The sequence below is a fragment of the Lissotriton helveticus genome, chromosome 10 (assembly GCF_964261635.1).
Source record: "Lissotriton helveticus chromosome 10, aLisHel1.1, whole genome shotgun sequence".
Taxonomy (NCBI): Eukaryota; Metazoa; Chordata; class Amphibia; order Caudata; family Salamandridae; genus Lissotriton; species Lissotriton helveticus.
The window spans coordinates 100,301,977-100,314,605 of NC_136071.1; the positions used below are offsets into that span (position 1 = coordinate 100,301,977).

The 12,629-nt window shown below is 45.4% G+C and overlaps 1 protein-coding gene across 2 annotated transcripts in view; it reads right to left on the reverse strand.

Moving 5' to 3' along the window:
• Positions 1-12,629, reverse strand: part of LOC144785070 (testis-expressed protein 2-like) — a 162,759-nt gene that overhangs the window by 3,662 nt on the left and 146,468 nt on the right. For both annotated transcript variants that reach the window (XM_078664181.1, XM_078664182.1), the window contains exons 9-11: positions 6,001-6,141; positions 4,793-5,005; positions 2,177-2,297 (exon numbers count right to left, since the gene is read on the reverse strand). In XM_078664181.1, coding sequence (XP_078520307.1) covers positions 2,177-2,297; positions 4,793-5,005; positions 6,001-6,141 — 475 coding nt within the window. The remainder of the gene's footprint in view (positions 1-2,176; positions 2,298-4,792; positions 5,006-6,000; positions 6,142-12,629) is intronic.

Genomic DNA, 12,629 nt, shown 5'->3' on the forward strand with positions numbered 1-12,629 from the left:
TGACTCACATGCATGATACCAGCATATAAACCTTTACGCTCCAAAACCAAACCAACCTAAAGCTTTGATTAGTCATGGAGGTAGACGTAGATGCAACCGACCAGTGACTTTGGCACATGATACCACGCAGACCGAGAGAAACCCACGACAACATGGGCCTCATTTACAAGAAAATGACGCAGTGCAGCGCCACAAGCCATTTTGCTGCACCGAGCTGCGTCATTTTTAAAGCACATGCATGCGTCTTATTAAAAACAAAACAAATCATCCGTGTGCATTCCTCTGCACTGGCGCACAATTGGCTGCCATGCGCCAGCGCAGGCACCCTTGCGTCATTTTGCAAGGGTGCCTGCATTGAGGGGATGATTGTTTTTGTGCAGGAAGGGACACCTTGCTGCACAACAACAATCATTGATGGCATTTTCCACTTTCTATGCGTACTCTTTCCTCATTTCCTCATTTTCCTCTTTCTATGCATTCCCAGCTTTACAATACATTGTGAATCTGGGAATGTGTCAGGTTTCATGGATGCTGTGTGGGAACACCCACAGCAACACCCAATGAACGCCCCTTTCACGCAGAGTAATGCGTGAAAAGGGCCCATATTTACAAGGCTATGAAAAGTCATGCAGGTTGACTTTACATGGCCTTGTAAATGAGAAACAGCATTTACAATGCATACAGAACTACGCAGTGACATTACAACGCAGGCACTACAATGAACGCGCCATTACGACACGTTCCATTACCACGCAAGTCGTTACAATGACTTGCTTTAGGGAACGCCTTGTTGGATTTTAAATCCAACACCTTCCCTACTGTTGCACAGACTGGAGTTGGAATAGTAAAATATACTATTCCAAACTCCAGCGCTTCTCTACGGCAAGTCGTTGTAACGATTGCTATGTAAAGGAACGTGTGGTAACGATGTGTTCGTTGTATTTACACATGTTGTAAAGGCATGCGTTGTAAAAGCATGCATGAATACGTCATACATCCCTTGTAAATATGGCCAAGCCCACTGTGCCACAGGTGCATCAAAATAAGTGAAGCACCGCGGGGCAATGTGCTTGTAAATAAGGCTCCAAATATATGACTTCAAGGAACACTTTCACACAAACACCTTATTGTTTAAAAGAACTTGCAAATCTTTCCAGTAATCCTGGTCGTTCACCAACCGCTAACTACTATATATGCTACTGTCCAGTAACATGGAATTCAGTTCATCCACCTCACTCATAAAACTCAGTATGCTACACCAATCCATTTTAAATATACATACACAGACATGAAATCAAATTATCCCACTACCGCTTACTTCCAGATAAGCTACGGGAAAAATGCAGGTATCATACGGCCAGATATGGTGCCCATCAAGGGCTTAATAAACAGGTATTTATTTATTTAGGTGTTTTATAAAGTTCTAACTTGCGATCTTACGGTAACTGTGTCTTAAAGTCTCTTCCTGTCATTGCTAGTAGATAGAGGGAATACAGTTCCTCCTACAGTCTGATCCTCCAAGAAATGCTACAAAACAGGTAGAAGGAATCTGGGACTATCACTCCAGCCTCCCCGTCACTCTGCAAGGAAAGCTATCAGACACAGGGACCAGAGGAGAGGTGTGGTGCAGCGGCCAGGGCAGCTGACTTCGGAGCATAGGGTTCACAGTTCGATCACTGGTGGCAGCTCAGCTCAGCACCATGTGACTCTGGGCAATAGCTAACTTAATTTCCACCATGGCCCCCAGCGCCTTGATACCCACAAGGGTGAGTAGTTTGTGCTTTACAAATACGGATTTACATTTACATTTTTATTGAGGTGCAAGATAATGGGAAATCCACTAATATTTGCACTAAGAGGTGAATCTGAAGGAAGAGTCTCAACAACCTCCTACTGGAATATTGTTCTTACCATCTATCTATAAATCAAGCTGTAAGGCTCAACTGATGGCTGTAGACCCCTCTCCAGGGTACCCATGACCACCATCTTAGCTCCGACTCATTCTTCGGATAAATCCCCTCAGTGCTTCTCCAGCTGCTACTTGTAGTCAATCCTCACTGAATGGACAGGAAAACCAGTGGTTCATAAATAGATGGGCAATGTGCATGCTAGCTGCCTTATAACCTAGACCTTAGCCATGGTCTCCCCTATCACAGAATGGTGCGGACCGAGGTACCTGAAACTCTTGCTGCAGCTTCTTCTCAATCCATTCCACGACGTGGATGAAGGTGACTTCGCGCTCTCCAAGCTTCGGGCGTACCCTCAGGTCCAGCCGTGGGGGGATCCTGAAACTGTACCTTGGAGAAGAAGGAAGAGGCTCAGATCTGTTGGGTGCAGCAGAGATTGTAAACTTATCACAACATGGATGGAGCACCTACACATGCAAAACCATACCATGGGTCATTACAGGGGTCGCTTTATCCAAACATGGGATGTCTGCTCCTGCACTACGTTAAACATAGCCTCATTCTTGTCAAAGAAAATGTAGGACTAGAAGTCCCACAATGCACTGAAAAGGGATTTTAAAATGGGCAACTTCACTGGTCCAACATGAAGAGGACTGAGTTAAAAATTTTACAAATTTAAGGGGCCATTGCGTAAATGTTGTCACAATATGTCTTAAAACCCCAGCTGACATCATCAAAGAACGCAACATTCTAGAATGCCTATTGGTGGTGATTGTTCATGGTGCCGGACTGGGTAAAAAAACTGATTTTCTTTTTACTGGATGGCACCTTTAACATCATAATTATAGAGGCCCAATCACAAAAGGGGAAGGGAGCACACTGCCTTTTACACCAGCACACAATTTGCCCAGATGCATTGTGGGAAATGCAGTGTATGATAACATTTGCGTTCATTGAAAGTCTTTAGTTTTCACCATTGTTGGTGCAGCCAGTGCTATGTATACTGTGTTTCAGAATATTTGACCTTTTTCACTATAGAGCAACAAGTAAGATTTTGGGGTGCTGGCAATGCTGCTCTCAGTCTTCTCAGGTTTCTGTATCCCTCCCAGGTGCATCCCCGAGGTCGTCAGCCCAACATCCCGTCAAGGAGCCCCCCACAAAAGGGTGAGTGAGCACACTGCCTAGCATATCAGGAGACAATTCACCCTGATGCATTGTGGTAAATGCAGTGCATAACACTCAGTTCAGTATAATATGCAGATCAAATTGATGTGTCCAGCCTAAAATTAGAGGTCCTGATCTAGCTACATACACCTTCCCATTTGTATGTCTTTCTAGGAACTACATTTCTGTCCACATATATCTCACGGTTGTATGACTCAATAACTACTGCCTGAAGCACGATTGCCTGAACCACGACCTCCTTTACCACGAACGTTTTTACAACGATCTATTCGTTACAACTACTTGTTTTAGTACGACTTCCTTTACAACAAATTTCTTTTATTTAGTCTTTTTTGTGGGGGGAAGTCCCCCCACACCCCCCAAAAATCCCTTTATAGTGTTTTGCTTGATTTGATATTGTTTATTCGTCATATTTAATACAATTTTAAAGCAACGTTTTTTTAGATTATACTTTTAATAATAATTTTAAGTATTAATTAAAATATTCTTTTTAAGAAATGACCTACCTATGACGCCAGTCAGGGAGCAGACGAAACGATGCTAATTATTTTTTTTTCTTAACCTATCGTGGGAGTTATTTTGTTATTGGGCAGTGTTGAGTTAACAGTTGTGTTGACAGCGGAGAGAAGTGACGTGGCCAAGTCGTGGTTCCGGACGTCGTGGTTCTGGCTTTCGATGTTGAGCAGTCTTCGTTGTTCTGTCCTCGTTGTTTAGGTGAGTCATTGCTCAAGAATCGTGGTTTAGGATGTTTCCCATATCCCACCTCCTTTATACTGCTATATTGTTAATCATCTGGGTTGATTTGTTTAGCTTAGTCAACATGAGAGAACTGTTTCAATTTACACTTGGTATTTAAGCATTTTCATGTTGAGGTCATTTGCCTGCGGCTCACATTTATAACACAAAACGTGAAATACTGCAAACAACTCAAAATAATGTAGTTACACCTGAAGACATTCCATCTAGGGGTATGTTTTTTTAAAGATATCCTATATTCCTTTAAAGAAAATGGTTTGCATTTAAAAAGAAATTGCGTTATTTAGAACCAATCACAGACATGATGGGCTGCTGGCCTCAGCATCATTCGTAGTGAGTTGCAATTCGACCTACCTCATAAATACACATGATGTAGGTCGAATTGCGACCGATTGCGCATCGGGTTTTGGAGAACCGACCTATTAGTACATAGGTCGGTTTAAAAAAAAACCAGAATGGATTTGGAAAAAGTAAAAATTTGGGGCGACGTTTACCAGCGCCATTCTTTGTATATCTTGCCTCTAGTTATTTGATTTGCATGTTGCTGTGGGAGGACCTTAGGTGGTTACCCTTAAGTGGCAAGTGGCAAGTAAAATGCAAATAACATGGTGTGAAATGGCATAGCATCGTTTAGCGCAAAGGAGCAAAATATAACAAAATTTTGATTACTCTCTCATGTTGTGAAAGTTATTACATATTACTTAGTACAAGCTTACAAGAATCACAAACAAGCCCAGATAGTGGTAGCAAGGGTCGTCATTGAGCTCCACGCCGGGAAGAAATCAGGTGCTCTAGTTTAGTGGCTGAAATTGAAACAATGAAAATTGCCCAGTCCAAGAATGCACTGATGTGTAAAAGGAAAGCCCAGGGCTGTGTAAATAATGCCCTTCTGCCCTGGACCACTATAATAGCCCTGGAAGTGGGCGTGGCTTTGCTGTCCTTACCATAGCCGGTCAGTGGGGGGTGGTGGAATGTTGACTGCCAGTGTCCCCTCCAGCTCCAGGACCTCCACGGTTAGGAGAAGTGGTGTGTTGGACATCTCCTCAATCTTTTTCTTAATATACTCATTCTCTGTGGCCTTCTGGAAGTACTTGGATTTGGCGATCTTATCGACAAATCGCAGGATCTTTCGACTGGTGCTGTTACCGGCTGCGTAACTGGGAAGGGAACGAGCAAAGCGTGAAAATTATTAGCATGGAGCATCCGCCAAGACCATTTAGTTGAGTAGACAGACAGCCACTTGACAAAGAGCACACGCTCACACACTACAAAGTAAAGTGAGTTAAGTGATGAATCTCGAAGGTGTCCTTGGACAGGGATTTACATCAGGTCATTGATACCAGACTCTCAAAAAGTATTTGATTAACAATCAAGGAACCAGACCTCAATCAGCCTCTATGGACCTTTATACACTCCGAAAAGTAAACAAACATATTAAGGTTTTACCTAAACAGTTGTACACAGAACAGGCGTCATATCATATCTGAGTCGACGTTTCGACCTGCATGCATTACTTTCGGTAGCCGGATCTTCGTCAGGACAAGGGGTATATGATATATTCTCCTATTCCCTCTATCACCTATATGTGCAGTGCCCTGTATCACCATTCTTTCTCAACACCTTTCTGTTAAAAAATGTACTAGACATATGTTATGTTTGTCTTTTTGAAGAAATAGACTCAATGTCATAAACCATTTTGATTGGTGGGTGTTCATACGTTTCATTCAATATAAATGAGAAGGATTATTGTAGACCTCTCAAGGACACAGCTTGATTTCGATGACCTCCAGCTTGAAATGGTGCTGGGTAGAAGCTTGGATGTCTGTAAAGGGGTAAATATGGTCCCTCATCTTGAAAGGGACAGAAACCTACACACCTCGTACAAAACTATGGATCCTGGAGACCCTATATGAGCCAGATTGGAACCAGGGAGCCAATAGGGGAACATTTAAGTCATATTTTGTGTATGCTTGTTTGTGTCTATGCAGTACACTATCCTGCAGAAATAATAAAAAAGTTTAAATATTGTCAGGAATACCTTTCTCCTTCCTAGTTTGGTAGTACTAGCAAGATCCCTCTATGTGAGAGCTATACCACCAACATCCACAAACAGCATTATTTGCATGACTTATGCTACTGTGACATATCTTACCCTTCTGTATTAGTAGATATGGCCCTGTCTCCTAGAATCCCTGGTGCCTCGACAGGAGGGACGTCTTCCTCATCCGAGGAGCCAGCACTGGATGACTCCTCATCACTGTCTGCCAGGAGAGCAGCCCGGGGGAGCCGAACCCTGTAGCAGAAGACATGCAACATCAAGCACACCACTTTTTAATCAAGTTATACATAACATATTGAAGAATCCATAAAAACATTTAGAAAAAAATACCATAAACATTAAAATACATTTTAAAATGAAAACAAATAATGTTAAAGACAAAAAAGTAAGATATGCGCTTCCTACGACACAGTAGGAACACCGTTCTGGTCACCTATGCACGACCCCAAAACTCTTCCCGGTTAGGCCACTCTATAGAAGCTCACTGAATCAACCTCAGGCAACAGACTTAGAAGCCCTACAGCCATCCACTGAGATGCGCCTATTGGCCAGTGGTACGAAGTGCTATGTGAGCGCTACTACTATATTATATAAATGACCCAAGGCATGTAGGGTAATGAAGTCCAGGGGTCATGAGGTTAGCAATGAGCTAAGAAAATGGAGAAGGAGTACAAAGGTTGTGTTCAGAGCCCCGCTGAAGGCTTTATATATGCGCCCTGGTCAACACATCCTTTACAGGTACAATTATAAACAACTTAGCACAGTAATTATACGAAGTCCCATAGTGACCTGCTACGTGAGACACACGCAAATCCCTGGTAGTTTGAGGACAGTGGGCTGCTGTCAGGGCTGGATGGAGAGGGACACTCATCCCCTGTAATCCTAAATACAATATTAGCAGAGTGCCTCGTGCATTCCCATAGGCACATACGCGATTTGCTGTCGAGGAAAATTAATGCTCCTGTGTGCTAGGCAGGGTGGGGAAGAACTTAATTATTTAAAGAGTGTTACCTCAGAACTGTCTGTAAAACCAGTAAAGTTGTAGACACCATCGTTAGACAGCTGTCCTGCAAAATGAATTCCTTGGCCCGATTATAAAAAGCAGAATTTAGAGGATGCGCCCCAGGCAGCCACGCCCGTGCAGGTAAGAGCCGTGGGGCGGTAGGCCGGGTGGGGGTATTTCAATGGATGATGACGAGGGAAAATTAAATAAATAATAAATTTTCCCCTCGAAATTCCACCCGGCCCCACCGCCCCACCGCTCTAACCTGCATGGGCCGCAGCTGACCCAGGGTTGGCCTCACTTGCTGTAGTATGATAGCGATAGCTACATTTCATGGGGTGCGCTTAGCTCTCTGTCCAGCCTTCAAAGCTCTACTCCTTGAAGCCCACTGTTTTGAATTTGATGGTGTCAAGCAGGGTTGGAATGGGATTAAAAATCGGCCCGGGCGCGCTAAAAAAGTGGCCCACATTCAGGGCTCGAGTCGGGGTACCACGCGGGTGGACGGCGTCCCCCCACTTATTTTACCAGGGGGACACCATCCCCCCTGCCAAACAGCTGGACTTCACTCTTTGGCCTCTCTGGGACGAGGAGCTCGGCACCTTTCGTGATGTCACTCCCTGTTGTGACGTCACTTCCGGTGACGGCGTCCACCCACTTCTTTTTTTACGACTTGTGCCCTGCCCACATTTGCATATTGCCTTTCGGCAAAACACTGCTTTGGTGAAGTTTTATAAAAAGAAAGGGGGGGTCTCTGACAGAGGCATGTTTTATTAACTTTACTTAGATTTAAAAAAAATTAACGGATTAGTTCACACTGGTGAAACACACCTGAAAACAAGTGAGGCCACTTCTGCTCAGGCCCCCTGCCCAGCTGCCCCGCTCAATATGCATAATTTAATGGTCCGGCCCAGCGAGAGAAAGGGAGTGATACCTCCGCCCGTTGATAAAAGGGAGGTAATGGACGCTCATCTGCCTCCAGAAAGGTCACTCAGGCCCCCACTGGGCCGCTGGCGGAATCCGAACAGCACAGACACTGCCAAAATCAGCCCCCAGGCTGCCCAAAAAAAGCAGCCCACAGCTGGAACTTGGATACCGGTCCATCGGCCATTGCCCAAGGGCCCGCCTTACCAATCCGATCCTGGTGTCAACCATGGCATTGCCAAGGCAGTCGCCATGTTGTATGCGAGCAGAGCGGACATTTCCCAGTTATACCTTTGAGGGGTCAATGAGGGTGTTTCTCCCCTATAACTGGGTTCACTGTCTCTACACACGCTCTGGTGCTCGGCCCCCAGCCCCCTCCGCCCCCTTAGCGCCGCACACATATGTACAAGCGACAGCCTCCAACTGCGACGCGCTAATGGTCTTTTTAATTCCCCTAATCCGGACATGTAGAGGGTTAAAGGGTATAATTATCGAAGACAGCTGTGCTCTGGGCATGTCCTAATTAAAAGGAAGACGAGCACCAGGATTCTAATTATGTCAAGAGAAGTTTGCTAATAATACCGCCGCGCGAGAGCACGTGCCGCCCAGCCTTCAGATTCCAGGCTAGGCTGGGAGGAGAAAAGCAGGCCGGAGCTGCGCATGCGCAGGCCTCTAGAGCAGAGCAGCTGGCGGCCGTGAGAGGGGCTGGGTAAAAACAACACAGGAGGCCAGACACAAGCAGAGCAGCAAAAGGACTGACCTCACCTCAGAGAGAGAACAAACCAGAACCGCTCATGGCTATTGTTCCTTCAGTTCTCACTCGGTTATGTTCCATTGTCTGCTCTGCTTTTGTTCTTCATCTGCTCTTCTAACACGATCTGATCTGATTCTGATCTAGTTTTGTTTCAGCTAGGCACTGATACTGCTTTAATGTGTCCTGGTTCTATCCAGACTCTAAACTGGTTCAGATCCAACTATGCACCTATTCTGCATAACACTGCGCTGGTTCTACTCCGACCCTGAACTGGTTTAGATCTTAGTATGCACCAATTCTGCATAACACTGCGCTGGTTCGACTCCGGCTCTGAACTGGTTTAGATCTTAGTATGCACCAATTCTGCATAACACTGCGCTGGTTCGATCCCGGCTCTGAACTGGTTTAGATCCGGCTATGCACCAATTCTGCTTAACACTTTCCTGGTTCTATCCCTGCTCTGAACTGGTTTAGAGCCGGGTATGCAGCAAGTTTGCTTTAACTCAGTTCTGGTTCTATCCTGGCTCTAAACTGGTTTAGATCTAGCTGTGCACCAATACTGCTGAACAATTCCCCAGTTCTATTCCAGCTCTGACCTCGTTTACTTCTTAGTATGCACCAAGTCCGCTTAACTCTGCCCTGGTTCTATCCTGGCTCTCTACTTATTTAGATCGGGCTATGCACCAATTCTGCTTAACACTTCCCTGGCTCTATTCTGGCTCTGAACTGGTTTAGATCTGGCTATGCATCAATTCTGCTTATCACTTCCCTGGCTGTATTCTGGCTCTGAACTGGTTTAGATCTTGATATGCACCAAGTCTGCTAATCACTTCCCTGGCTGCATTCTGGCTCTGAACTGGTTTAGATCTTGCTATGCACCAAGTCTGCTAATCACTTCCCTGGCTGCATTCTGGCTCTGAACTGGTTTAGATCTTGCTATGCACCAAGTCTGCTAATCACTTCCCTGGCTGCATTCTGGCTCTGAACTGGTTTAGATCTGGCTATGCACCAAGTCTGCTAATCACTTCCCTGGCTGTATTCTGGCTCTGAACTGGTTTAGATCTGGCTATGCACCAAGTCTGCTAATCACTTCCCTGGCTGTATTCTGGCTCTGAACTAGTTTAGATCTGGCTATGCACCAAGTCTGCTAATCACTTCCCTGGCTGTATTCTGGCTCTGAACTGGTTTAGATCTTGCTATGCACCAAGTCTGCTAATCACTTCCCTGGCTGCATTCCGGCTCTGAACTGGTTTAGATCTTGCTATGCACCAAGTCTGCTAATCACTTCCCTGGCTGCATTCCGGCTCTGAACTGGTTTAGATCTTGCTATGCACCAAGTCTGCTAATCACTTCCCTGGCTGTATTCCGGCTCTGAACTGGTTTAGATCTGGCTATGCACCAAGTCTGGTAATCACTTCCCTGGCTGCATTCTGGCTCTGAACTGGTTTAGATCCGGCTATGCACCAAGTCTGCTAATCACTTCCCTGGCTGTATTCTGGCTCTGAACTGGTTTAGATCTGGCTATGCACCAAGTCTGCTAATCACTTCCCTGGCTGCATTCTGGCTCTGAACTGGTTTAGATCTGGCTATGCACCAAGTCTGCTAATCACTTCCCTGGCTGTATTCTGGCTCTGAACTGGTTTAGATCTGGCTATGCACCAAGTCTGCTAATCACTTCCCTGGCTGAATTCTGGCTCTGAACTGGTTTAGATCTGGCTATGCACCAAGTCTGTTAATCACCTCCCTGGCTGTATTCTGGCTCTGAACTGGTTTAGATCTTGCTATGCACCAATTCTGCTTAACACTTCCCTGGCTCTATTCTGGCTCTGAACTGGTTTAGATCTGGCTATGCATCAATTCTGCTTATCACTTCCCTGGCTGTATTCTGGCTCTGAACTGGTTTAGATCTTGATATGCACCAAGTCTGCTAATCACTTCCCTGGCTGTATTCTGGCGCTGAACTGGTTTAGATCTGGCTATGCATCAATTCTGCTTATCACTTCCCTGGCTGTATTCTGGCTCTGAACTGGTTTAGATCTTGATATGCACCAAGTCTGCTAATCACTTCCCTGGCTGCATTCTGGCTCTGAACTGGTTTAGATCTTGCTATGCACCAAGTCTGCTAATCACTTCCCTGGCTGTATTCTGGCTCTAAACTAGTTTAGATCTGGCTATGCACCAAGTCTGCTAATCACTTCCCTGGCTGCATTCTGGCTCTGAACTGGTTTAGATCTGGCTATGCACCAAGTCTGCTAATCATTTCCCTGGCTTATTCTGGCTCTGAACTGGTTTAGATCTGGCTATGCACCAAGTCTGCTAATCACTTCCCTGGCTGCATTCTGGCTCTGAACTGATTTAGATCTGGCTATGCACCAAGTCTGCTAATCACTTCCCTGGCTTTATTCTGGCTCTGAACTGGTTTAGATCTGGCTATTCACCAAGTCTGCTAATCACTTCCCTGGCTGTATTCTGGCTCTGAACTGGTTTAGATCTTGCCAATCACTTCTCTGGCTGTATTCTGGCTCTGAACTGGTTTAGATCTTGCTATGCACCAAGTCTGCTAATCACTTCCCTGGCTGTATTCTGGCTCTGAACTGGTTTAGATCTTGCCAATCACTTCTCTGGCTGTATTCTGGCTCTGAACTGGTTTAGATCTGGCTATGCACCAAGTCTGCTAATCACTTCCCTGGCTGCATTCTGGCTCTGAACTGGTTTAGATCTGGCTATGCACCAAGTCTGCTAATCATTTCCCTGGCTTATTCTGGCTCTGAACTGGTTTAGATCTGGCTATGCACCAAGTCTGCTAATCACTTCCCTGGCTGCATTCTGGCTCTGAACTGATTTAGATCTGGCTATGCACCAAGTCTGCTAATCACTTCCCTGGCTTTATTCTGGCTCTGAACTGGTTTAGATCTGGCTATTCACCAAGTCTGCTAATCACTTCCCTGGCTGTATTCTGGCTCTGAACTGGTTTAGATCTTGCTATGCACCAAGTCTGCTAATCACTTCCCTGGCTGTATTCCGGCTCTGAACTGGTTTAGATCTTGCTAATCACTTCCCTGGCTGTATTCTGGCTCTGAACTGGTTTAGATCTTGCTATGCACCAAGTCTGCTAATCACTTCCCTGGCTGTATTCTGGCTCTGAACTGGTTTAGATCTTGCTATGCACCAAGTCTGCTAATCACTTCCCTGGCTGTATTCTGGCTCTGAACTGGTTTAGATCCAGCTATGCACCAATTCCGCTTAACACTTCCCTGGTTGTATTCTGGCACTGAACTGGTTTAAATCCGGGTATGCACCTATCCTGCTTAACACTTTCCTGGCTGTATTCTGGCTCTGAACTGGTATAAATCCGGGTATGCACCTATTCTGCTTAACACTTCTCTGGTTCTGTTCCAGTTCGGAACTGGTTTAGATGGGCTATGCACCAAGTCTGCTTATCACTTCTCTGGTTCTATTCTGGCTTTGAAATAGTTTAGATCCGACTATGCACCAAGACTGCTTGTCACTTCCCTGGTTCTATTCCAGCTTTAAACTGGTTTAGATCTGGCTATGCACCATGTCTGCTTAACCATGCCCTGGTTCTATCCTGGTTTTGTACTGATTCAGATCTACCTGTGTACCACTTCTGATCTACCCCTGCCCTGGTTCTGTCCTGACACTGAACTGGTTTAGATCCAGCTGTACGCCGATTCTTCTCGCGCTCTGCCCTGGTTCTATCCCAGCTCTGAAGGGGTCTAGATCCAGTGTGCACTGGTTCCCTCTACCTTTGCCCTGGCTCTGTTCCAGGTCAGATCTGGTTTCGTGCGAGTTGTATTCTTGTTTTTCTTTAGCAGAAGACCCTGTGCATGACAATAACCCCAAAAGCCAGCAGCATGAAAGGAGATAGCTACACCTTTGGCCTTATACAATTTTATCACTGAGGGAAGATGAACTCTAGCTGTATTAATAGCAAATGAAAAGATGCTGCCATTATCTATAGCCAGGCGAGTTCTCCTACAGGCCAATAGTGGCAACCAATAATGTTGACTCAAATGTCATGCC